At 44.2% G+C, this 27,228-nt stretch overlaps 2 protein-coding genes across 4 annotated transcripts in view; both read left to right on the plus strand.

The window, feature by feature from the left end:
- Positions 1-2,644: 2,644 nt before the first annotated feature.
- Positions 2,645-11,009, plus strand: LOC129813287 (enhancer of rudimentary homolog). Its single transcript, XM_055865610.1, has 4 exons — positions 2,645-2,736; positions 9,606-9,693; positions 9,847-9,967; positions 10,536-11,009. Exons 1-4 carry the CDS (start codon positions 2,734-2,736, stop codon positions 10,636-10,638), a joined length of 315 nt encoding a protein of 104 aa, XP_055721585.1. The 5' UTR covers positions 2,645-2,733; the 3' UTR covers positions 10,639-11,009.
- Positions 11,010-13,074: 2,065 nt separating this feature from the next.
- si:ch211-168d23.3 (BRD4-interacting chromatin-remodeling complex-associated protein) overlaps positions 13,075-27,228 on the plus strand; it is a 38,638-nt gene continuing 24,484 nt past the window's right edge. For 2 of the 3 annotated variants that reach the window (XM_055865612.1, XM_055865613.1), the window contains exons 1-6: positions 13,075-13,790; positions 15,603-15,832; positions 21,651-21,766; positions 21,947-21,989; positions 22,997-23,065; positions 25,369-26,939. In XM_055865612.1, the coding sequence (XP_055721587.1) occupies positions 15,812-15,832; positions 21,651-21,766; positions 21,947-21,989; positions 22,997-23,065; positions 25,369-26,939 (1,820 nt within the window). In that variant the 5' untranslated portion in view covers positions 13,075-13,790; positions 15,603-15,811. The remainder of the gene's footprint in view (positions 13,791-15,602; positions 15,833-21,650; positions 21,767-21,946; positions 21,990-22,996; positions 23,066-25,368; positions 26,940-27,228) is intronic. The other variant, XM_055865614.1, reaches the window with a different exon arrangement.

Here is a 27,228-nt window from a genome sequence, read left to right on the forward strand (position 1 = left end):
AACCCCGTAACCCTGTAACCATGTAACCCCATAACCATGTAACCCTGTAACCCCATAACCATGTAACCCTGTAACCCTGTAACCCTGTAACCCCATAACCATGTAACCCTGTAACCCTGTAACCCCGTAACCCTCTAACCCTGTAACCCTGTAACCCTGTAACCCCCTAACCCTGTAACCCTGTAACCCCATAACATGTAACCCTGTAACCCTGTAACCCCGTAACCCTCTAACCCTGTAACCCCGTAACCATGTAACCCTGTAACCCTCTAACCCTGTAACCCCGTAACCATGTAACCCTGTAACCCCGTAACCCCGTCACCATGTAACCCCAACTCTATCCAAAACAACATACTCTGTAGAAGATGAAGCCTTCCACACCCAGTTTCACAATACTAAAAAAACAGATGATACCCCCCCTCCCCCTCCCCCCCCCCCCCCAATTCTGTCCCGTCATGTTGACAGATTCAAATGTCCTGCTGGCAGAGCCTCTGGCTGTTTGTGTGATACCATAACATTGTAACATACTCACAGGACAACACCACAGACATACAGTGGCCTTCAGGAAGTATTCAGACCCCCTTGACTTATTCCACATTTTGTTGCGTTACAGCCTAAATTCAAAATAGATTAAATATATTTTTCTCTCTCACCCATCAACACACAAAACCCCATAATGACAGTGAAAACATGTTAAGACATTTTTGAAAATGAAATAGAGAAATCTCTCATTTACATAACTATTCAAACCAGTCAATACATGTTAGAATCACCTTTGGCAGCGATTACAGCTGTGAGTGTTTCTGGGTAAGTCTTTAAGAGCGATTACAGCTGTGAGTGTTTCTGGGTAAACCTCTAAGAGTGATTACAGCTGTGAGTGTTTCTGGGTAAACCTCTAAGAGTGATTACAGCTGTGAGTGTTTCTGGGTAAACCTCTAAGAGTGATTACAGCTGTGAGTGTTTCTGGGTAACTCTCTAAGAGTGATTACAGCTGTGAGTATTTCTGGGTAACTCTCTAAGAGTGATTACAGCTGTGAGTGTTTCTGGGTAACTCTCTAAGAGTGATTACAGCTGTGAGTGTTTCTGGGTAAACCTCTAAGAGTGATTACAGCTGTGAGTGTTTCTGGGTAACTCTCTAAGAGTGATTACAGCTGTGAGTATTTCTGGGTAACTCTCTAAGAGTGATTACAGCTGTGAGTGTTTCTGGGTAACTCTCTAAGAGTGATTACAGCTGTGAGTGTTTCTGGGTAAGTCTCTAAGAGTGATTACAGCTGTGAGTGTTTCTGGGTAAACCTCTAAGAGTGATTACAGCTGTGAGTATTTCTGGGTAACTCTCTAAGAGTGATTACAGCTGTGAGTCTTTCTGGGTAACTCTCTAAGAGTGATTACAGCTGTGAGTGTTTCTGGGTAACTCTCTAAGAGTGATTACAGCTGTGAGTGTTTCTGGGTAACTCTCTAAGAGTGATTACAGCTGTGAGTGTTTCTGGGTAAGACTCTAAGAGTGATTACAGCTGTGAGTGTTTCTGGGTAAGACTCTAAGAGTGATTACAGCTGTGAGTGTTTCTGGGTAACTCTCTAAGAGTGATTACAGCTGTGAGTGTTTCTGGGTAACTCTCTAAGAGTGATTACAGCTGTGAGTGTTTCTGGGTAACTCTCTAAGAGTGATTACAGCTGTGAGTGTTTCTGGGTAACTCTCTAAGAGTGATTACAGCTGTGAGTGTTTCTGGTTCAGAGCGGTGTCTGCGGTACAGAGCGGTGTCTGCGGTACAGAGCGGTGTCTAGATGTCAGTCCCCCAGGAAATAACATCCTATATGAATTCTACAGACCCTAGTGATTAATCTCAACCTAAACTGAGACTTCTGCACCTATAATAGTTTTCTCTTTATAAGCCAATATGTATTTCATATAGAGTGTATCCCCTTACGAAAGAATATTGCAGTCAGAGTGCAGTATAACTGCAGTTCAGCTGTTTTCTGTCCTGTTAAGCATTCAAAATGTAACCACTACTTTTGGGTGTCAGGGAAATTGTATGGAGTAAAAAGCACACAATTTTCTTTAGGAATGTAGTGGAGTAAAAGTAAAGGTTGTCAAAAATCTAAATAGTAAAGTACAAATACCCTAAAAAACACTTAAGTAGTAATTTAAAGTATTTTTACTTAAGTACTTTACACCACTGCTTTTACTGCAGTTTCAAAACTGCAATCTTTTTTGTTGTTGTAAGGGTTGCAAGGGGAGCATTGATTTGCCCTTGGAACATGTTTAAAATACACATTTTATACAAATGTCACTTAAATATGAATTATTGTTAATGTTTAGACAATTATTTTTCATACGGTATATCATGAATAAATGCAGGTTAAATACCCCTTTTTTTTACTATTACGTGGGCGAGTTTCATTTTGAAATTACCGAAATTCCGTGACCCGGAAGTACTTTCTTGGCCGAGACGGTTTCCTAGATAGCACAGCCACAAAGTCAAAATTGGCTATATCTTAAAAATGTATAAAAACAAAAATAATTTGATTTTTGGTCTTAATTTAAGGCTAGAGTTAGACATAAGGTTAGCCGTGTGGTTAAGGTTAGGTTTTAAATACCATTTTAAGAACATACATTTATTAAATAGGCGGGGTTTATGACTTTGTGGGTGTGGTAACTAGTGACGAGACGCTGATATCGAGTAGAACAAGATACCTTACTTACGCCAAGACCGCGGTGAAGGAATTATCCAAAACATGGTTAGTTTTTGTTTGTTTTAAAATAGCATGTCTAAATTTGTGTTCAAGTGGTTTTCCAGAGTAAAAAAAAAAAAGAGTGGATTGCTAGCTAACCTTTTTGAAATGTTGCGTGCATGTCAATCAACGGATGCTAACTAGCGCGTTAGCTAGCTTGCGAATGTTAGTTTAGTGAGTTGTTTTTAAACGTCTTGGTCATAAACCAGTCTGACATATTATATGGCGTTGTATTAATCTTCATTAATCTTGTTGTAGTCTGCGTGTTCATTGACATGTCTGTGTTAAATTCCGAGTTACGCTAGTTCCAGTACTAACGTTTAGTTAGTGACAACAATAATTGTATCAATGGGGGATGGTAGCAAACAGATACCTGGCTTTTGGTCCTGTGTTGCAGGATGATCCAGCTCATAACTTTAACTGAGGTCGTCTAGAAATATTAATTTACTGAAATTAAAGCATTTTATTGATCTTCAAAGTAATATACAGTTCTACTCGTTACTCAAAGTTAGTGTTAGTCCAAAGGCCGGCAGATGGCGATGTTGAGTCGTGTCATTTAACCGTCCGAAGGAAATGTATGCAGCCGGTGTGGTGAGAACTTGATCGGTTGAAATACCAGCGCTCACTTCAAAAAATGCTCCGTAAGCTACGCCGAAGTGGACAGAGCTAACCATGTTCCACTGGGACACTTTTAAATATTGTGAAAGCCTCTAATTTTACAATGGGTCCGCCGTGGTTCTGTGTATTCAGGTTATGCTAATATTTGAGACCAGTGTATTGCAGTTAATTTAGTCTTTGACTTAAGGCAAGTATCTGTGAGTAGTAGACCTAAAACAGGAGAAACAACGAGTCCCAGACAGTTCACAATAGAATATACCAGAGAGGGATTGTTGTTTACTACCTAAATTATTGGGACCCTTACAAAACAAGAGAGCAGTTTTGAAAGTGCAGTAACTGCAGTCGACTGGTATTTTGGACGCAGTAATTACCGAATTATTAATTTGCAGTTGATCTCCAATTATACTGCACTGTAACTGCAGCTATACTACAAAATGAATGCAGTAAAAATAAACGTATTTTGGATGCAGTATTTGCAGTTATACTGCACTCTGGCTGCAATCTTTTTCTGTAAAGGGATCTGGTTAATTTGGAATACATTCAAAATATAAATGGAGAGATAAATAAATGGTGTATTTGAAAAGATGAGCCTGGCTGAGAATAGAACATTCTGTTTTCTGCCTGAGGGTGGCGCTGTTTACCACCATTTCTCAAAGTCCATAATGAACCTATACTCTCCATTGTCTTACTTACTACAGCAACAACTTTATTATTTGCCCTTTTATAGAAAATCTTTTTATATATATTTTTTTTTAAATAACGACTCAAAGGTGTGTGACCATTAACATTGGCTGCATATCTATTGTCGTTCTCCCAAAGTGTGGACGTAAACATTAAAAAAAATATGTATTTAACTAGGCAAGTCAGTTAAGAACAGATTCTTATTTACAATGACGGCCTACACCGGCCAAACCCGGACGACGCTGGGCCAATTGTGCGTCGCCCTATGGGACTCCCAATCACGGCCGGTTGTGATACAGCCTGGATTTGAACCAGGGTGTCTGTAGTGACGCCTCTAGCACTGAGATACAGTGCCTTAGACCGCTACGCCATATTTCTTCTCATCTCAGGGATTTAACAATGGCTTGAAGTAGCTCAATCCAATGTTTGGATATCCATGAGGAGAGGGATGGACAATTGGTATGCAGCCATTGATTTCAGGTGGCTTCATCAACAGACGGGCTGTGTCCCAAAGGGCACCATATTCCCTATACATAGTGCACTAATGCTGACCAAGGCCCTTAAGGCTGTGGTCAAAAGTAGTACATTATACAGAGAGAAGTTGTAGGCAATAGGGTGCCCTTTGGAACGCATTCTGCCTGTTGAGCCCCACCCAGCCTAAAGGAAACCATTTTTCCATCCCCACCCAGCCTATAGGAAACCATTTCTCCATCCCCACCCAGCCTATAGGAAACCATTTCTCCATCCCATTCCCCCCAGTTAAGCCCCACCCAGCCTATAGGAAACCATTTCTCCATCCCATTCCCCCCAGTTCAGCAAACAAAGGGGAGAGGCTGTGACTAAGTTCATTTTATTTAACTGTCAATGACTATTTGATAAAGTACATTTTTTTTGTAGGTTTAATAAAACTGAATCCATCTTTTCATTGATGGATTAGTCAACCGACTGAACATTCTTGTACCAGTGAGAGGAATTAGTTACATTGTGTTGCCATTCAGCCTCATCTAGCCTTGATATGGAATAACGGAGACAATACCTCTCTGCTTTAGGAAATCATTTTGGGAGGAAAGTATCACTCCCAGTTTGCACAAATCTTTATTTGCCGTTTGTTACCATCTTTATTAATAACAGAGTTACAGACTAGAGGTCGACCGATTAATCGGAATGGCCGATTAATTAGGGCTGATTTCACGTTTTCATAACAATCGGAAATCTGTATTTCTGAACACCGATTTGGCCGAATATTAAAAATAAAAATAAACTTATTTTATTTAACTAGGCAAGTCAGTTAAGAACACATTCTTATTGTCAATGACAACCTAGGAACAGTGGGTTAACTGCCTTGTTCAGGGGCAGAACGACAGATTTTTACCTTGTCAGCTCAGGGATTCAATCTTGCAACCTTACAGTTAACTAGTCCAACGCTCTAACCACCTGCCTTACATTGCACTCCACGAGGAGACTGCCTGTTACACGAATTCAGTAAGAAGCCAAGGTAAGTTGCCAGCTAGCATTAAACTTATATTATAAAAAACAATCAATCAATCATAATCACTAGTTAAATACACATGGTTGATGATATTTCACGTTTTCATAACAATCGATAGGAATGCCTAGGATAGGATAAAGTAACCCTTCTAACCCCCCCCCCCCGTAAAAGATTTAGATGTACTATGGTAAAGTGGTTGTTCCACTGGATATCATAATCATTCCACCCTGCATACCACTGATGGCTTGCTTCTGAAGCTAAGCAGGGTTGGTCCTGGTCAGTCCCTGGATGGGAGACCAGATGCTGCTGGAAGTGGTATTGGAGGGCCAGTAGGAGGCACTCTTTCCTCTGGTCTAATATCCCAATGCCCCAGGGCAGTGATTGGGGACACTGCCCTGTGTGTAGGGTGCCGTCTTTCGGATGGGACGTAAAACGGGTGTCCTGACTCTCTGAGGTCATTAAAGATCCCATGGCACTTATCGTAAGAGTAGCGGTGTTAACCCCGGTGTCCTGGCTAAATTCCCAATCTGGCCCTCAAACCATCATGGTCACCTAATAATCCCCAGTTTACAATTGGCTCATTCATCCCCCTCCTCCCCTGTAACTATTCCCCAGGTCGTTGCTGCAAATGAGAACGTGTTCTCAGTCAACTTACCTGGTAAAATAACGGTAAAATAAAATAAATAAATAAGGTGAATGCACCAATTTGTAAGTCTGCTAAATGACTTAAACTAGTAATATTTGACATTTATCTAGCGTGTCCTGTGTTGCATATAATCGATGTGGTGCGCATTCGCGAAAAAGGTACCTAACCATAAACATCAATGCCTTTCTTAAAATCAATATACAAGTATATATTTTTAAACCTGCATATTTATCTAAAGGAAATTCATGTTAGCAGGCAATATTAACCAGGTGAAATTGTGTCACTTCTCTTGCGTTCATTGCACGCAGAGTAAGTGTATATGCAACAGTTTGGGCTGCCTAATTTGCCAGTTTTACGTAATTATGACATAGCATTGAAGGTTGTGCAATGTAACATGAATATTTAGACTTATGGATGCCACCCGTTAGATAAAATACGGAACGGTTCAGTATTTCACTGAAAGAATAAACGTCTTGTTTTCGAGATGATAGTTTCCGGATTCGACCATATTAATGACCTACGGCTCGTATTTCTGTGTGTTATTATCTTATAATTAAGTCTATGATTTGATAGAGCAGTCTGACTGAGCGGTGGTGGGCAGCAGCAGGCTCATAAGCATTCAATCAAACAGCACTTACGTGCGTTTTGCCAGCAGCTCTTCGCTGTGCTTCAAGCATTGAGCTGTTTATGACTTCAAGCCTATCAACTCCCGAGATTAGGCTGGTGTAACCGATGTGAAATGGCTAGCTAGTTAGCGGGGTGCGTGCTAATAGCGTTTCAGACGTCACTCGCTCTGAGTCTTGGAGTAGTTATTCCTCTTGCTCTGCAAGGGTAATGATGCTTCGAGGCTGGCTGTTGTCGATGTGTTCCTGGTTCGAGCCCAGGTAGGAGCGAGGAGAGGGACGGAAGCTATACTGTTACACTGGCAATACTAAAGTGCCTATAAGAACATCCAATAGTCATAGGTTAATGAAATACAAATGGTATAGAGAGAAATATTCCTATAATAACTACAACCTAAAACTTCTTACCTGGGAATATTGAAGACTCATGTTAAAAGGAACCACCAGCTTTCATATGTTCTGAGCAAGGAACTTAAACGTTAGCTTTCTTACATGGCACATATTGCACTTTTACTTTCTTCTCCAACGCTGTTTTTGCATTGTTTAAACCAAATTGAACATGTTTCATTATTTATTTGAGGCTAAATTGATTTTGATGTATTATATTAAGTTAAAATAAGTGTTCATTCAGTATTGTTGTAATTGTCATTATTACAAATAAATTTAAAAAATCAGCCGATTTAATCGGTATCGGCTTGTTTTGGTCCTCCAATAATCGGTATCGGCGTTGAAAAATCATAATCGGTCGACCTCTAATGATAATGCACATACCCATGGCGCAAGGATCTGCACACAATTCCTGGAAACTGAAAATGTCCCAGTTCTTCCATGGTCTGCATACTCACCAGACATGTCACCCATTGAGCATGTTTGGGATGCTCTGGATCGACAGCGTGTTCCCGCCAATATCCAACATCTAAACACAGCCATTGAAGAGGAGTGGAACAACATTCCACAGGCCACAATCAACAGCCTGATCAACTCTATGTGAAGGAGATGTCGCTCTGCAAGAGGCAAATGGTCAGACCAGACACTGACTGGTTTTCTGATCCACGCCCCTACCTTAAAGGTATCTGTGACCAACGGATGCATTTCTGTATTGCCAGTTATGTGAAATCCATAGATTAGGGTCGTAAGAATTTATTTTATATGTATTTCACCTTTATTTAACCAGGTAGGCTAGTTGAGAACAAGTTCTCATTTACAACTGCGACCTGGCCAAGATAAAGCAAAGCAATTCGACACAAACAACAGCACCGAGTAATGAATGTGCTTCAGTTGACTGATTTCCTTTATACAAACTGTAACTCAGTAAAATCTTAGAAATTGTTGCTTTTTGCGTTTTTTATTTTATTTCTCAGTATAATTAGAACAGATGAAAGTTATTCACCTATCGATCTTCCGGGTTCACAGACTGGCGGGAGCTACCAACGGGCTGGCGCGCACAAGGGCACATTACAACAATTAATCTAGTTTCTATTCTTGTCACTCATCTCTAACAACATCAATACATTTTACTTATTGTTTCCATATAGAGTATACTGAGTTTAAATTCACTAGCTTTCCCCGGTGGGGTTGTCAAATGTTTGCCTGTCGACAGTACCTCTGAACTTAGCACCTCTGAACAGTGTTGGCAGTCCATAGCTGTGTTTGAATACCCATACTAACATACTTTATACTACATACTTGATGAGTATATTCTACAATACTTTATACTATTAGTTCATTTTAGTATACTGTAAACGAAAGGTATTGTTTCAGTTGAGCGTACTAGCGCTTTGCCTGTCTACCGGAAGTTGGTGCTGTTGCTATGCAACCTCTTGCTAGCATGTTAGCATAACAAATTACTAACGTTAGCTAAACATTTTACGGTTTCGGGTGTGTTTTGAATTGACCATCTCGAGTTTTGTAAATCCAGAGCGTTGTCAAATTGTCCGTTCGTAAATCTAGAGCGTTCAGGCAGCTCTGGCTGAGGAGTAGGGTTGATCCCAGCGTTCAACTTTGAACGTTTCTTCAAGTGCAGTCGCAAAAAAACACCAAGTGCTATGATGAAACTGGCTCTCCTGAGGACCGCCACCGGAAAGGAAGACCCAGAGTTACCTCTGCTGCGGAGGACAAGTTCATTAGAGTTAACTGCACCTCAGATTGCAGCCCAAATAAATGCTTCAGGGTTCAAGTAACAGACACATCTCAACATCAACTGTTCAGAGGAGACTGGGTGAATCAGGCCTTCATGGTTGAATTGCTGCAAGGAAACCACTACTAAAGGACACCAATAAGAAGAAGAGACTTGCTTTGGCCCAGAAACACGAGCAATGGACATTAGACCGGTGGAAATCTGTCCTTTGGTCTGATGAGTCCAAATGTAATATTTTTGGTTCCAACCGCCGTGTCTTCGTGAGACGCAGAGTAGGTGAACTGATGATCTCCGCATGTGTGGTTCCCACCGTGAAGCATGGAGGAGGAGGTGTGATGGTATCGGGCTGCATTGCTGGTGACACTGTCTGTGATTTATTTAGAAATCAAGGCACAATTAACCAGCATGGCTACCACATCATTCTGCAGCGATACACCATCACATCTGGTTTGGGCTTAGTGGGACTATCATTTGTTTTTCAACAGGACAATTACCCAACACACCTCCAGGCTGTATAAGGGCTATTTGACCAAGAAGGAGAGTGATGGAGTTCTGCATCAGATGACTTGTCCTCCACAATCACCCAACATCCCAATTTGAAATGAATGATAGTTAGTCTCCACCTGTTTTTGTTTAGGAAGCATGTGACCAATAACATGGGATAATGTGTTGTTGTTGCAGTCTCACACGATCCTGTTGGTCCAGCCCACCAAGAGGCCAGAGGGACGGACGTATGCCGATTATGAATCGGTCAACGAGTGCATGGAAGGTAAATTTGACGGCCACCTAAAATGACAGAGAAGGATATAGAACCCACATCGTCTGTGAGACAGTACTTGACCTAAAAAACAATGTGAAGGAACATTTTTTAAATGCCGTTAGATGGTCAACCAGCTTAATCTAGAAAATCTCTTTTTCTCAGGTGTGTGTAAGATGTACGAGGAACACCTAAAGAGAATGAACCCAAACAGTCCATCCATCACCTATGACATCAGTCAACTGTTTGACTTCATCGATGACCTGGCTGACCTCAGCTGCTTGGTGTAAGTTCTGGTGACGTTCCAGGAAGTCCTGGTGACGTTCCAGGAAGTCCTGGTGACGTTCCAGGAAGTCCTGGTGACGTTCCAGGAAGTCCTGGTGACGTTCCAGGAAGTCCTGGTGACGTTCCAGGAAGTCCTGGTGACGTTCCAGGAAGTCCTGGTGACGTTCCAGGAAGTCCTGGTGACGTTCCAGGAAGTCCTGGTGACGTTCCAGGAAGTGTGAAACTTGTCTGTCTAGGCAACCTGGATCGTCTCCCAGTCCTAGTTATTGTTCTTTCGTCTGAATGAATCTGTCTGAATGATATCAAATTCCATACCTTTTTAAATTTTGGGGGGTTTGAAAATTAATTTATTAATAACCTGGCTATTTTAATTTGCGTTAAGAGTTGTTGTAAGGGTATTATGCATGCCTATAATGTCTTAGTTCACTATAACACCAGCGTTAGATCTGCAGGCATTAAGTGAAGTTTCAACCTCACTTCTGTTAAGAAACATCCTAGGGTTGAGGATTTCTATAGCCTCATAAGGCTACATTTTAATGGGGACACTCCGTCTCTCTTTCTCCTCCTAGGTACCGCGCGGACACGCAGACGTACCAGCCGTACAACAAGGACTGGATCAAGGAGAAGATTTACGTGCTGCTGCGGCGTCAGGCCCAACAGGCTGGGAAATGAGACTTACAGCCCTTAGTTCCAGGCTGACTGCACTGCAGACGCCAGATAGCACAACATGTCACCACGTCATAAAATACAGCAATCTGATGACGACTGCGTATTCAATGACATTGGGTTGATGCAGTGCAACGTCTGCAATGTAGTCTGCCTGGAACGTGACCAATCTATGAAGGAAGAGGTCGTGGGGGGGGGGGGTCGGGCATTTGATAGGAACGGAGAAGGGTTGAGTTATAAGTTGTCTCAGTGAGAACTTTTCTAGGAGGATGGGGTGAAGTGTGTTTTTATTTTTTGAAATGTTTATTTAAAATAGTTTCCCCTTTATGAAGATGTCCTTTGTCTTTACTTAAATAAAATAAAAACAGCAAGAAATACTCTTGTTTTTTTGTGTTACTGTTAAATGTTTGTTCTGTACTCATAGAGATGACTTGTCCACTGTGGCCTTCTTTGAATTCCTACTAAACTCGGCAATAAAAAAGAAACGTCCCTTTTTCAGGAGCCTGTCTTTTCAAAGATAATTTGTAAAAATCCAAATAACTTCACAGATCTTCATTATAAAGGGTTTAAACACTGTTTCCCATGCTTGTTCAATGAACCATAAACAATTAATGAACATGCACCTGTGGAACGGTCGTTAAGACACTAACATCTTAGACTAAGCAATTAAGATCACAGTTATGAAAACTTAGGACACTAACGAGGACTTTCTGCGGACTCTGGAAAAACACCAAAAGAAAGATGCCCAGGGTCCCTGCTCATCTGCGTGAACGTGCCTTAGGCATGCTGCAAGGAGGCATGACGACTGCAGATGTGGCCAGGGCAATAAATTGCAATGTCCGTACTGTGAGACGCCTAAGACAGCGCTACAGGGAGACAGGACAGACAGCTGATCGTCCTCGCAGTGGCAGACCACGTGTAATAACACCTGCACAGGATCGGTACATCCGAACATCACACCTGCGGGACAGGTACAGGATGGCAACAACAACTGCCCGAGTTACACCAGGAACGCACAATCCCTCCATCAGTGCTCAGACTGTCCACAATAGGCTGAGAGAGGCTGAACTGGGGCTTGTAGGCCTGTTGTAAGGCAGGTCCTCACCAGACATCACCGGCAACAACGTTGCCTATGGGCACAAACCCACCGTCGCTGGAACAGACAGGACTGGCAAAAAGTGCTCTTCACTGACGAGTCGTGGTTTTGTCTCACCAGGGGTGAAGGTCGGATTCGCGTTTATCGTCGAAGGAATGAGCGTTACACCGAGGCCTGTACTCTGGAGCGGGATCGATTTGGAGGTGGAGGGTCCGTCATGGTCTGGGGCGGTGTCACAGCATCATCGGACTGAGCTTGTTGTCATTACAGGCAATCCCAACACTGCGTTACAGGGAAGACATCCTCCTCCCTCATGTGGTACCTGACATGCTGACATGACCCTCCAGCAGGACAATGCCACCAGACGTACTGCTCGTTCTGTGTGTGATTTCCTGCAAGACAGGAATGTCAGTGTTCTGCCATGGCCAGCGAAGAGCCCAGATCTCAATCCCATTGAGCACGTCTGGGACCTGTTGGATCGGAGGGTGAGAGCTAGGGCCATTCCCCCCAGAAATGTCTGGGAACTTGCAGGTGCCTTGGAGGAAGAGTGGGGTAACATCTCACAGCAAGAACTGGCAAATCTGGTGCAGTCCATGAGGAGGAGATGCACTGCAGTACGTAATGCAGCTGGTGGCCACACATTTGCTGCTGATTGGTTTATTATGGGGGAAGGTCTGTCAGTCAGTGGCTATTTGATGCTGATTGGTTTATTATGGGGGAAGGTCTAACAGTCAGTGGCTATTTGATGCTGATTGGTTTATTATGGGGGAAGGTCTGTCAGTCAGTGGCTATTTGATGCTGATTGGTTTATTATGGGGGAAGGTCTGTCAGTCAGTGGCTATTTGATGCTGATTGGTTTATTATGGGGGAAGGTCTGTCAGTCAGTGGCTATTTGATGCTGATTGGTTTATTATGGGGGAAGGTCTGTCAGTCAGTGTCTATTTGATGCTGATTGGTTTATTATGGGGGAAGGTCTAACAGTCAGTGGCTATTTGATGCTGATTGGTTTATTATGGGGGAAGGTCTAACAGTCAGTGGCTATTTGATGCTGATTGGTTTATTATGGGGGAAGGTCTGTCAGTCAGTGGCTATTTGATGCTGATTGGTTTATTATGGGGGAAGGTCTGTCAGTCAGTGGCTATTTGATGCTGATTGGTTTATTATGGGGGGAGGTCTGTCAGTCAGTGGCTATTTGATGCTGATTGGTTTATTATGGGGGAAGGTCTGTCAGTCAGTGGCTATTTGATGCTGATTGGTTTATTATGGGGGAAGGTCTAACAGTCAGTGGCTATTTGATGCTGATTGGTTTATTATGGGGGAAGGTCTGTCAGTCAGTGGCTATATGATGCTATGTTTTAATTGCGCTGCATGTGTCATTTGGAAATGTTTCAAAAGTCATTGATGCCTTTAAAACGAATCATTCATTGTAAATGTCTGCAACATGATCTGATTTTAGACCGTCGCTACTGTTTGGACGGAATATATGAGAAATCAGACCACTAGCGGAATTATAGGTATATAAGATTTCGATTTTTTTTAAATTTAACCTTTATTTAACTGGGGAAGTCAAATCTTTATAGGACAGGTATTTCCATTGGCTTCCGTAGTCCTCATACATGCATAGTGAAATACCTCCGCGATGAGAGAAAATTATCCAAGAGAGCTGGGGGATATTTAAAGTAGCGTTTGTAGAACGTCCGCATGATGACATGAGCGACACGAGAGAGCGAGAGAGTGAACATGCAGCCTTCCCATCTCTTCTTCACCACTGAAGGACGTAGCGGCAGCTGGGCCACATCTCTTCTTCACCACTGAAGGACGTAGCGGCAGCTGGGCCACATCTCTTCTTCACCACTGAAGGACGTAGCGGCAGCTGGGCCACATTGCTGCCTTCTACTGTTTTCTACCTTTTGTGTTCTGGTCGGCTCTCTCTCTCACTCTTGTTTCGCACCCACCCCAGTCCCACCCCTCCTCTTAGCATCTCAAAAGACCACTGAGAGAGAATCGATGGCGCAGAGGCCCGCCTTGCTGACAGGACAATAAAACCACAAAAGAAGAAAGGGTGAGTTTTTTTTTCCTAAGTTGAATTGCGGGAATTTTCTCTAATGGCAGAAGGAGACTGTGGACGAAGGAGTCTGTGGCTATATTTACACGGCATCCTTTGTTGTTTTCCGCTGCCCCCCCCCCCCCCCTCTCTCACCTCTCGAAAGAAATAAGCATCACCAGCAGCACCTCACCATCCATAGCAACTATCTGTACATTATTTTAGATGTGAGATCTAACTCTCACTCCCAAATGTACAGTGTATAGCCTATGCAAAATATAACGATAAAACACCAGTATATTATTTAAGAAATATTTAGAGCAACATTTAAATTGTGCGGGATGGTTCGAGGTCGGTCGTTTTTAATTCAATGCTCGCTGCGGTAACGTTTTACCGCGGCGGGTGTGTGTGTGTGTTGTGGTTGTAAACAAAACAAAAAAAATATGACAGATCGTTGGAGGAGGTCGGTCTATTTTAAGGGACCTCCCCTGGAAATTGAGCGAGAGGGGTAGGAAATGGAACGAGTAGCCTAATGTTGTTACAATGTGTTATGGGTTAATTCGCACTCGTTTCTCAAAACAGCTCGCTTAAGGAGGGGGGGGGGGGGGTTCGTCATCTCCACTATAATCGCCCAGAATAATCTGTTTTTATATAGGATATTATTTTTCTCACCTACATTTTAAAGCCCATAACATAGGAGCATGACATATAAGCAGAATCATATGAACCATTTCCCACAACATAAAAGATGATGTTAAATGTCATTGATATAGTCTGTTATTGTGTGGTTACTGTTTCTACGGGTCATTGATATGGTCTGTTATTGTGTGGTTACTGTGTCTACAGGTCATTGATATGGTCTGTTATTGTGTGGTTACTGTGTCTACAGGTCATTAATATGGTCTGTTATTGTGTGGTTACTGTGTCTACAGGTCATTGATATGGTCTGTTATTGTGTGGTTACTGTTTCTACAGGTCATTGATATGGTCTGTTATTGTGTGGTTACTGTGTCTACAGGTCATTGATATAGTCTGTTATTGTGTGGTTACTGTGTCTACAGGTCATTGATATAGTCTGTTATTGTGTGGTTACTGTGTCTACAGGTCATTGATATAGTCTGTTATTGTGTGGTTACTGTGTCTACAGGTCATTGATATGGTCTGTTATTGTGTGGTTACTGTGTCTACAGGTCATTGATATGGTCTGTTATTGTGTGGTTACTGTGTCTACAGGTCATTGATATAGTCTGTTATTGTGTGGTTACTGTGTCTACAGGTCATTGATATGGCCTAATGGAAACCCATTCATGTCTGCTATCACCCTACACATCTGTTGCACTTGGCTGTAATGTATCACACATACACACAGCAATGTGTTGGGGCTACCGAGTAGATCAGCGGTCTAAGGCACTGCATCTCAGTGCTAGATGCGTCACTACAGACCCTGGTTCGATTCCAGGCTGTATCACAACCAGCCGTAATTGGGAGTCCCATAGGGCGGCGCACAATTGGCACTGAGTCGTCCGGGTTTGGCCGGGGTAGGTCGTCAATGTAAATAAGAATTTATTCTTAACTGACTTGCCTAGTTAATTAAAGGTTAAATAAAAAATAAAAATAAATGTTTTGGATGCCACACATAATATATTTGGTTGTTGTCATTTCTTTAGAATACAGTAACCAAATTGCAGATTAATTACGAGAGAAGTCAGGAGAGGACAAAGCCCGGACTGTTGTAGTTAACAGACATGGGTCTAAAGCAGGAGACTGGTGCTGTAAGACTTTGGTAGTAACCTTAAACAACCTCTCAACGTGGCCATGTTGTGCCCTTAGGACCTGCACTGCCTTAGTCCGCTCCGTTGTGAGAACCAGTGATGCCCCGTCAGACCGAGGACCTGCCCCACTGTCCTGCCTCCTCAACTGGACACCGCTTTGCTGCCAACCCCCTAATCTCCTGGAGCCTCTGGAGCTTCTGAATCGTCAAACCCCAAGGCAGAGGTTCCCATGAGGCCCCCCAGGAGAACTCAGCGTGACACCTCTGTATGGGGCCTCCAGCATATAAAGTAGGTCTGCGTCCATCCGTGCCCTTCACACCACAAATATAGTATGTCTCACACTCTGTTAGACCACTGAAGGAGGAAGGCTATGGGGTGCCCTTCACAACACAAATATAGTATGTCTCACACTCTGTTAGACCACTGAAGGAGGAAGGCTATGGGGTGCCCTTCACAACACAAATATAGTATGTCTCACACTCTGTTAGACCACTGAAGGAGGAAGGGTATGGGGTGCCCTTCACACCAGATTTATACAGTACCAGTCAAAAGTTTGGACACACCTTCTCATTCCAGAGTTTTTCTATATTTTTTTTAAATATTTTCTACATTTTAGAATAATAGTGAAGACTTCAAAACTATGAAATAACACATATGGAATCATGTAGTAACCAACAAAAAGTGTCAAACAATTCTAAATATAGTTTATATTTGAGATTCTTCAAATAGCCACCCTTTGCCTTGATGACAGCTTTGCACACTCTTGGCATTCTCTCAACCAGCTTCACCTGGAATGCATTTCAATTAACAGGTGTGTCTTGTTAAAATTTAATTTGTGGAATTTTTTTCCTCTTAATGCATTTGAGATAATCAGTTGTGTTGTGACAAGGTAGGGGGGGGGGGGGGGGGTATACAGAAGATAGCCATGACCCCTAGTCCATATTATGGCAAGAACAGCTCAAATAAGCAAAGAGAAACGACAGTCCATCATTACTTTAAGACATGAAGATCAGTCAATGCGGAACATTTTAAGAACTTTGAAAGTTACTTCAAGTGCAGTCGCAAAAACCATCAAGAGCTATGATGAAACTGGCTCTCACGAGGACCGCCACAGGAATGGAAGACCCAGAGTTACCTCTGGTGAGGACATGTTCATTAGAGTTACCAGCCTCAGAAATTTCAGCCCAAATAAATGCTTCACAGAGTTCAAGTAACAAACACAAACATCTCAACATCAACTGTTCAGAGGAGACTGCGTGAATCAGGTCTTCGTGGTCTAATTGCTGCAAAGAAACCACTACTAAAGGACACCAATAAGAAGAAGCGACTTGCTTCGGCCAATAAACACGAGCAATGGACATTAGACCGATGGAAATTTGTCCTTTGGTCTGTAGTCCAAATTTGAGATTTTTGGTTCCAACTGCCGTGTCTTTATGAGATGTGGTGTGGGTGAACGGATGATCTCTGCATGTGTATTTCCCACCATGAAGCATGGAGGAGGTGTTGTTATGGTGTTGGGCTGCTTTGCTGGTGACACTGTCTGTGATTTATTTAGAAATCAAGGCACACTTAACCAGCATGGCTACCACAGCATTCTGGAGTGTTACGCCATCCCATCTGGTTTGGGCTTAGTGAGACTATCATTTGTTTTTCAACAGGACAATGACCCAACACATCTCCAGAATTTGTAAGGGCTATTTGACCAAGGAGTGCTACATTAGATGACTTGGCTTCCACATTCCCCCGACCTCAACCAAATTGAGATGTTTTGGGATGAGTCGGACAGCAGAGGGAAGGAAAAGCAGCCAACAAGTGCTCAGCATATGTGGGAACTCCTTCAAGACTGTTGGAAAAGCATTCCAGGTGAAGCTGGTTGAGAGAATGCCAAGAGTGTGCAAAGCTGTCATCAAGGCAAAGGGTGGCTATTTGAAGAATATAAAATATAAAATATATTTTGATTTGTTTAACACTTTTTTGGTTGCTACATGATTCCATATGTGTTATTTCATAGTGGTGATGCCTTCACTATTATTCTACAACGTAGAAAATGGTAAAAATAAAGAAAAACCCTTGAATGAGTAGGTGTTCTAAAACTTTTAACCAGGAGTATAGATATCCCTAAAATGACGACTGCGGTGTACAACATAGAAGCTTATCAGGTTCTGATCATCTTACAATGCGTCTTCACTTGAGATTGACCCCCCGACCCCCCCCCCCCCCCCGACTGCTAATCAATCAGTTCTTTATTCTCCAGGTTCCGTTTTGTCATCAAAATGGACAACCTTGCAATGAGTGACATGTATCCATTGTGATTTTCCCTGAACTTTCCCTGCTGACCTCGTTAATGAGCAAAACTTGATAAGGATCTTCCCATTTTGGCCCTAATGTCTCTGTTACATATTTTTTCTACCATCACCCACTCTCCTGGTACTACATCATACCCCCCTCGGGAGTTATTCCCCACGCCCTCCTTTACTTGTCTGTCTATGATTTAACTTACTGCATTAGAAAGTTCTATTCAATAGTTAACTTCTCTGGGATAGGGGGCACTATTTTCACGTCCGGATGAAAAGCGTGTTCATAGTAAACTGCCTGCTACTCAGGCCCAGAAACTAAGATATGCATATTATTAGTATATTTGGATAGAAAACACTCTGAAGTTTCTAAAACTGTTTGAATGATGTCTGTTAGTATAACAGAACTTATTTGGCAGTCGAAACCCCGAGGACAAACCATTTCGAATTTGTTTTTGTGGTCACTCTTTTCATTGGGAATCCAGATTTCTAAGGAAATCTCTTGCAGTTTCTTGCAGTTCCTATCACTTCCACTGGATGTCATCAGTCTTTAGAAATTGGTTGAGGTTTTTCCTTTGTGTAATGAAGAAGTAACACTGTTCAGAATGAGGCTCGAGGGCGACTGCACTTGAGGCTCGAGGGAAGTGTACTCTTTGTTAGAGGCGCGTGACCTGACAGCTAGCTACACTTTTTTTTCCCCTCCGATATTAAACACAGATCATCCCGTCTTAAATTTGATCGATTATTTGCGTCAAAAAATACCTAAAGTTGTATTACAAAAGTAGTTTGAAATGTTTGGACAAAGCTTACAGGTAACATATGAGATATTTTGTAGTCACGTTGCGTAAGTTGGAACCGGTGTTTTTCTGGATCGTTTTTCTGGATCAAACTCGCCAAATAAATTGACATTTTGGATATATATCGACGGAGTTAATCGAACAAAAGGACCATTTGTGATGTTTAAGGGACATATTGGAGTGCCAACAGAAGAAGCTCGTCAAAGGTAAGGCATGAATTATATCTTTATTTCTGCGTTTTGTGTCGCGCCTGGAGGGTTGAAATAGGATCGTCTGTTTGTTTACTGGGGTGCTGTCCTCAGATAATAGCATTGTTTGCTTTCGCCGTAAAGCCATTTTGAAATCTGACATGTTGGCTGGATTCACAACAAGTGTAGCTTTAATTTGGTGTATTGTATGTGCGATTTCATGAAAGTAAAATTTTTATAGTCATTTATTTGAATTTGGCGCTCTGCATTGGATGTTGGCCGGTGGGATGCTAGCGTCCCACATATCCCAGAGAGGTTAAGCATTGTGTCACTCATAAAATGTATATCTGCTTTTCTCAAATCTAACGTGCCTGGTAGTGACATGGGTCGACCTCAAACAGACTCAACCCTGTGGTTTTGTTATGTGTTGCCCGTATACTACATAACACCGTAGGCAATGCATCCGGCCATGCTATCCCTTTGAAGTCTCTCTTTCACCACTCTATTTGTGCCTGTCCACTCGATTTAGGATGGTAAAGGGCAGTGTAGTTGTCTATGTTCAGAAGACGAGCTACCTCCTGACACACTTTTCCTGTGAAAATGAGTGCCTTGTTCGGGATCTAATTGTTCCGGAAATCCCCATCTGGGAATGATTTCTGGAATCAGAATTTTAGCTGTGTGTTGTGCAGTTCCTTTCTTAGTAGGGTAGGCTTTAACCCATCGTGAGAAACTATCAACAAACGACCAGCACGTCTTCATGTCCTTTACATTTGGGCAGCGTGATATAATCAAGCTGTAGATGTCTGATGGGTCCTGGTGACGCTCGTCGTGTCTGTACTTTCACTCGTCCCTTGGTGGTGTTTTCCACACAAACGTTGCAATTCGCCACGACAGCCTCAGTCTCTTTTCCGCACACCAGGATTCCACCATTTGCCCACAAAACAATAAACTATCTTGTCCATGTGTCCCAAATTGTGGATCTGTTCACCACGTAGGGTAAGAGTGCATTTGGCGCTACATGTCTCCGGTTGTATTTTCACACACCTTCTTGATTGAGTTTGCACCTTGCAATCATCCATTCCTACACTTCATCTTTTGGTACACTGTTTTTGACACGCCCTGATCAGTTTCACCTGTCCCTGTGATTGTCTCCACCCCCCTCCAGGTGTCTCTTATTATCCCCAGTGTATTTATCCCTTTGTTTCCTGTCTCTCTGTCCCAGTGTATTTATCCCTGGGTTTCCTGTCTCTCTGTGCCAGTGTATTTATCCCTGTGTTTCCTGTCTCTCTGTGCCAGTGTATTTATCCCTGTGTTTTCTGTCTCTCTGTGCCAGTGTATTTATCCCTGTGTTTCCTGTCTCTCTGTACCAGTGTATTTATCCCTGTGTTTCCTGTCTCTCTGTGCCAGTGTATTTATCCCTGTGTTTCCTGTCTCTCTGTGCCAGTGTATTTATCCCTGTGTTTCCTGTCTCTCTGTACCAGTGTATTTATCCCTGTGTTTCCTGTCTCTCTGTATCAGTGTATTTATCCCTGTGTTTCCTGTCTCTCTGTGCCAGTGTATTTATCCCTGTGTTTCCTGTCTCTCTGTGCCAGTGTATTTATCCCTGGGTTTCCTGTCTCTCTGTGCCAGTGTATTTATCCCTGTGTTTCCTGTCTCTCTGTATCAGTGTATTTATCCCTGGGTTTCCTGTCTCTCTGTGCCAGTGTATTTATCCCTGGGTTTCCTGTCTCTCTGTGCCAGTGTATTTATCCCTGGGTTTCCTGTCTCTCTGTCCCAGTGTATTTGTCCCTGTGTTTCCTGTCTCTCTGTGCCAGTGTATTTATCCCTGTGTTTCCTGTCTCTCTGTACCAGTGTATTTATCCCTGTGTTTCCTGTCTCTCTGTACCAGTGTATTTATCCCTGTGTTTCCTGTCTCTCTGTGCCAGTTCGTCTTGTATGTTTACAAGTCAACCAGCGGTTTTCCCGGTTCTCCTGCTTTTTTGCATTCTCCTTTTTCTAGTCCTCCCGGTTTTGACCCTTGCCTGTTTCTGGACTCTGTACCCGCCTGCCTGACCATTCTGCCTGCCTTGACCACGAGCCTGTCTGCCACTCTGTACCTCCTGGACTCTGATCTGGTTTGGACCTTTTTGCCTGTCCACGACCATTCTCTTGCCTACTCCTTTTGGATGAATAAACATTATAAGACTCCAACCATCTGCCTCCTGTGTCTGCATCTGGGTCTCACCTTGTGCCTTGGTAGCTTTACATGTCTATAATGTGTTGCAACGTATCCAAGGTGTATCTCCGAACCAGTTTAGGTGACAGAGGTGTTCTCTTGGCATCTCTGTCAGACAGATCATTACTTTTACTCTCGTCTGTAAAGATTTTCCCCGTGTGTTTTCATTTTCAAAAAATGGCAACTTGTCCAGGTAACTGGAGAGCATTCAGTAGAGCCCTCACCTCTGGTCCGTTCTTCACAGGAACTCCCAGTGATGTCACGAATCCTCTGTTTTTTCGTTATTTCCGCAAAAAAATCCTGGGTAAGGCCGAAAGCCTACATCGAGTGTGTGTAGATATTAGCTGTTTTACATGATTCTGTCAAAGCCACCAGTTCCGCCACCTGTTCGGATGTTCCTGCAGGTAACGTGTCACTATCACATTATCCATTGTAGTAACTACCCAGCCTGCCCCCCCCCCCCCTCCCTCCATAATGTACAATAAAATCTATCTTTTGATATTGGATAAAGTTTTCTCAGCAACCACTTCTTCTTCTAAGTATGATTTTTCTACCGAATGATGAAGTGTGCTCCGATGCTGTGGCTACTTCAAAGCATCTCAATGTCACCAGGTGCCGAAGATGCATCTAGAACGAGAGAGAGAACTATGTGATGTGACCTTCTCCTCCTCCTCTCCTTCAGTTGACATGGAGAATGAAGACGGGACGTGTCTACTTGATGTTTTGTGGTGAGTGCTGCTGACAAGATTTCTCTGCAACAAAAAAAGGACTTTGGTTGCTGATATAGAAATGAAATGAGTTTGATACTCTGAGATAGCATGTTTAATCAGCCAGTCCTCTTCTAAGATTATATTATATTATATATTATATTATATTTTATATTTAACCCTGTTCTATTTTCCATTCAGTGATCCCCAGGCCTTAAATAACTTCCTTCATGGAACCAATGAGGTAATCATTTCTCTTATTATCCAGCGTACATTGACAATGCCAAATGTATTATTGATTTATCAATAGCTGTAGGTGTTGTTTATGGTTACAAGAACGATGAAAAGACAACTTTTGTTGTCACAGAGAACCAGAGAAAATAGCAAATCGGAATACTAGTTTAGTAGGATCTCTATGGCCAGAACTGTCTGTCTGTCATCTCTATGGCCAGAACTGTCTGTCATCTCTATGGCCAGAACTGTCTGTCATCTCTATGGTCAGAACTGTCTGTCTGTCTGTCATGTCTATGGTCAGAACTGTCTGTCTGTCATCTCTATGGCCAGAACTGTCTGTCATCTCTATGGCCAGAACTGTCTGTCATCTCTATGGCCAGAACTGTCTGTCATCTCTATGGTCAGAACTGTCTGTCATCTCTATGGTCAGAACTGTCTGTCATCTCTATGGTCAGAACTGTCTGTCATCTCTATGGTCAGAACTGTCTGTCATCTCTATGGTCAGAACTGTCTGTCATCTCTATGGTCAGAACTGTCTGTCTGTCATCTCTATGGTCAGAACTGTCTGTCTGTCATCTCTATGGTCAGAACTGTCTGTCATCTCTATGGTCAGAACTGTCTGTCATCTCTATGGTCAGAACTGTCTGTCATCTCTAGGGTCAGAACTGTCTGTCTGTCATCTCTAGGGTCAGAACTGTCTGTCATCTCTATGGTCAGAACTGTCTGTCTGTCATCTCTATGGTCAGAACTGTCTGTCTGTCTGTCTGTCATGTCTATGGTCAGAACTGTCTGTCTGTCATCTCTATGGTCAGAACTGTCTGTCTGTCATCTCTATGGTCAGAACTGTCTGTCTGTCATCTCTATGGTCAGAACTGTCTGTCTCTATCTCATCAATATAATAGTATTGTAAACCTTGTGAATATGATATGATATATTCTGAACGTCTCTCAGTATGATCATGGTATTGTCTCTCTGTTTCACCAGTATGATCATGGTATTGTCTCTCTGCTTCACCAGCTGCAGAATGATGACCTGCTCATTACCTGTTCCTCTGGAGAGCCTTCCTCCCTCTTCACTGACACCCCGGTGAGTCTCCCTCCCTCTCTCTCTCTCCCTCTTCACTGAGCCTGCAGTGAGTGTCCATCCCTCTCTCCTTCCCTTTTTCCATTGCTCTCTCCCTCCCCTTTTTCATCCCTCTCTCCCCCATCCCTCCCTCCTTCCTCACTGATCCCCTGGTGAGTCTCCCTCCCTCCCTCTTCACTGACCCCCTGGTGAGTCTCCCTCCCTCCCTCTTCACTGACCCCCTGGTGAGTCTCCCTCCCTCCTCACTGATCCCCTGGTGAGTCTCCCTCCCTCCCTCTTCACTGACCCCCTGGTGAGTCTCCCTCCCTCCCTCTTCACTGACCCCCTGGTGAGTCTCCCTCCTCACTGATCCCCTGGTGAGTCTCCCTCCCTCCCTCTTCACTGACCCCCTGGTGAGTCTCCCTCCCTCCTCACTGACCCCCTGGTGAGTCTCCCTCCCTCCTCACTGACCCCCTGGTGAGTCTCTCTCCCTCTTCACTGACCCCCTGGTGAGTCTCTCTCCCTCCCTCTCTCTCTCTCTCCATCCCTCCCTCCCTCTTCACTGACATCCTGCTGAGTCAGCCTCTGTATGCACAGACAAACCCACTCCTACAAAAAAAATATGCTATCTAGAACATAAAAGGGTCGTCTGGCTGTCCCCATAGGAGAACCCTTTTAAGAAACCTTTCTGGTTCCTGCAAGAACCCTTTCGGGTGGCAAGTTGCCTAGTGTTTAAGAGCATTGGCCCGTAAACGAAAGGCAGCGGGTTTGAATCCTCGAGCCGTAGGTGAAAAATATGTCTTGCTAAATTAAATAAATTACTAAAATGTTAACTGTAAATGTTCCAGGTAGAACCCTTTCCACAGAGGGTTCTACATGGAGCCCAAAAGGGTTCTACCTGGAACCAAATAGGGTTCTCCTATGGGAACAGCCAGAGAACCCTTTCTGAACTCTTTTTTCTAAGAGTTCAAATCAAGGACTAGCCGTTGCCCATTATTTATCCCTCACACTAACTCTAGGATCATTCTGATGTTCTCCTGCTCTTAGGATCATTCTGATGTTCTCCTGCTCTAGGATCATTCTGATGTTCTCCTGCTCTTAGGATCATTCTGATGTTCTCCTGCTCTAGGATCATTCTGATGTTCTCCTGCTCTAGGATCATTCTGATGTTCTCCTGCTCTAGGATCATTCTGATGTTCTCCTGCTCTAGGATCATTCTGATGTTCTCCTGCTCTAGGATCATTCTGATGTTCTCCTGCTCTTAGGATCATTCTGATGTTCTCCTGCTCTTAGGATCATTCTGATGTTCTCCTGCTCTTAGGATCATTCTGATGTTCTCCTGCTCTTAGGATCATTCTGATGTTCTCCTGCTCTTAGGATCATTCTGATGTTCTCCTGCTCTAGGATCATTCTGATGTTCTCCTGCTCTAGGATCATTCTGATGTTCTCCTGCTCTAGGATCATTCTGATGTTCTCCTGCTCTAGGATCATTCTGATGTTCTCCTGCTCTAGGATCATTCTGATGTTCTCCTGCTCTAGGATCATTCTGATGTTCTCCTGCTCTTAGGATCATTCTGATGTTCTCCTGCTCTAGGATCATTCTGATGTTCTCCTGCTCTTAGGATCATTCTGATGTTCTCCTGCTCTTAGGATCATTCTGATGTTCTCCTGCTCTAGGATCATTCTGATGTTCTCCTGCTCTAGGATCATTCTGATGTTCTCCTGCTCTTAGGATCATTCTGATGTTCTCCTGCTCTTAGGATCATTCTGATGTTCTCCTGCTCTAGGATCATTCTGATGTTCTCCTGCTCTTAGGATCATTCTGATGTTCTCCTGCTCTAGGATCATTCTGATGTTCTCCTGCTCTAGGATCATTCTGATGTTCTCCTGCTCTTAGGATCATTCTGATGTTCTCCTGCTCTTAGGATCATTCTGATGTTCTCCTGCTCTTAGGATCATTCTGATGTTCTCCTGCTCTTAGGATCATTCTGATGTTCTCCTGCTCTTAGGATCATTCTGATGTTCTCCTGCTCTTAGGATCATTCTGATGTTCTCCTGCTCTAGGATCATTCTGATGTTCTCCTGCTCTAGGATCATTCTGATGTTCTCCTGCTCTAGGATCATTCTGATGTTCTCCTGCTCTTAGGATCATTCTGATGTTCTCCTGCTCTTAGGATCATTCTGATGTTCTCCTGCTCTTAGGATCATTCTGATGTTCTCCTGCTCTTAGGATCATTCTGATGTTCTCCTGCTCTAGGATCATTCTGATGTTCTCCTGCTCTAGGATCATTCTGATGTTCTCCTGCTCTTTTATCTCCCTCCCTCAGAGCCCAATGTCTCTGTTGGCAGATGACATCACCACCTCGCAGGACATCCCCCCTGCAGAATGCGTTGACCTGTCCTTCCTGGAAGAGGCTCTACTGGGGGGGTCCCCCGAGGGAGGGGGGGAGAAAAGAGAAGAGGAAGAGCAGGAGGAAGAGGAAGTTCCACCCTGTGACATTCTCCAGCAGAGTCTTCAGGAGGCTGACATCACAGAGCACACTATGGCACAGGAGGCGGGGCTCGGCCAACCAGGGTCTGGGGAGGGCCACACCCTGTCTCTCTACACACCTGGCCCCCCACTCCTCCTCCCTCCTGCTGCCGTGCCGTTCCTCTCCAAAACCCTAGCCTTCCCTCACCCTGGCCCCCCCACCCTGCAACACAGGGACACCCAGGCTGCGGTGGAGCCTCCCCAACCATCCCTGCTGGCCGTGGGACCAGGCTGCCCCTCCTTGAAGCCTGCTGCTCCCCAGCTGATGGGCCTCCTCCCTGGGAACATCTTTCCCGCACCCCCACCAGAGACTTCCTTCTCCCTGACCCCAGCACAGGCCTCCAACAGCTCATTTTCCCTCATCCAGAAGGCAGTTCCTAGCCTGACAGGGCGCCCCCTACTGGCCCCAACCCTCAGAGCGGCTGCAGTTCCCGGGATTTTTCTCCAGAGAGGGCCCCTGCAAATCCAGCACAAGCTGCCTATCAACATCCAACCGCGACTTGTTCAGATCAGCCCTAAGCCTCCTGACCCTGGTTGTCCTGGTCAGAAACCCTCCCCAGGTCTCACCTTCCTCCCTGGGACGCCCTCGTCAAACATCCTTCTGTCCCCCCGTCCTCCCCAGCCCAAGCCTGCCCAACACCTCACTGCCCCCCACCTCACCAAGCCCCAGCCTGTCAGCCTGCAGCTGGTCAACCAGGGAGGAGGCTCCTTCCTGATCCAGCCTCAGGGTCTCTTCCATGGCCAGAATCAGTTCCTCCTGCCCGCCCAATCCCCTGTCACCCTGTCCCAGCTCCCTGGCCAATCCCCTGTCACCCTGTCCCAGGTGCCCGCACAATCCCCTGTCACCCTCTCCCAGCTCCCTGGCCAATCCCCTGTCACCCTCTCCCAGCTCCCTGGCCAATCCCCTGTCAACCTGTCCCAGCTTCCTGGCCAATCCCCTGTCACCCTGTCCCAGCTGCCCGCCCAATCCCCCGTCACCCTGTCCCAGCCTGGCGGTTCCGCACGGCCCCTGTTCACCTCTGGCCACCAGGGAGCAACGGTCCAGTCTGTCCAGGGTATGACACCCTCCATGGGCCACCACCTGGTAGATGGGTCCCAGATCCTGACGGCCGTGCCCCACCACAGACAGCTCAACTTCAACCCCCACACAGTCTTCAGCACCACCTCAACAGGCCAGCTCTCCCTCCGCCAGGGAACCCTGCTCTCCGGGCCCCTGCAGTTGCAGTCAGGGTCCCCTACTGTCTTCCAGATGCCAGCCCAGTTGACGGGTGCCTACAATCCCCAGGGGCCCCAGGGACAAGGGTGTCCAGGCCAGCATGCCACCCTGCTCCATAGCCCTGCTCTAGGGAGCCACATCACCCTGATGCAGTGAGTGTGATATATAGAGACATGAGTCCCAATTGGCTCCCTATTCCATACAGGGCCTAGTGAATGTCTACACACCCCTTCCACAGTTCACACATTTTACTGCCTTAAAATATAATCAAAAAAGGGATTACATTTTTTTTTTTTTATCTTACTGATCGACACAACTGGTTCCACATTTTTCAAAGTAAAAGAAAAAGTATAGAAATGAATGAATAGAAAATAAAAGATATCTTGATTGCGTATGTCTTCACCCCCCCCCCAGAGTTCATACTTGGTAGAAGCACCTTTG

This window comes from Salvelinus fontinalis, chromosome 16 (assembly GCF_029448725.1).
Source record: "Salvelinus fontinalis isolate EN_2023a chromosome 16, ASM2944872v1, whole genome shotgun sequence".
Lineage (NCBI taxonomy): Eukaryota > Metazoa > Chordata > Actinopteri > Salmoniformes > Salmonidae > Salvelinus > Salvelinus fontinalis.

What these genes read in the sequence shown, in the direction of transcription:
- LOC129813287 (XM_055865610.1), top strand. An exon ending in GGTCAACGAGTGCATGGAAG is followed by an intron (nt 9,694 to 9,846) that starts GTAAATTTGACG and finishes TCTTTTTCTCAG; the next exon opens with GTGTGTGTAAGATGTACGAG. An exon ending in GCTGACCTCAGCTGCTTGGT is followed by an intron (nt 9,968 to 10,535) that starts GTAAGTTCTGGT and finishes TTCTCCTCCTAG; the next exon opens with GTACCGCGCGGACACGCAGA.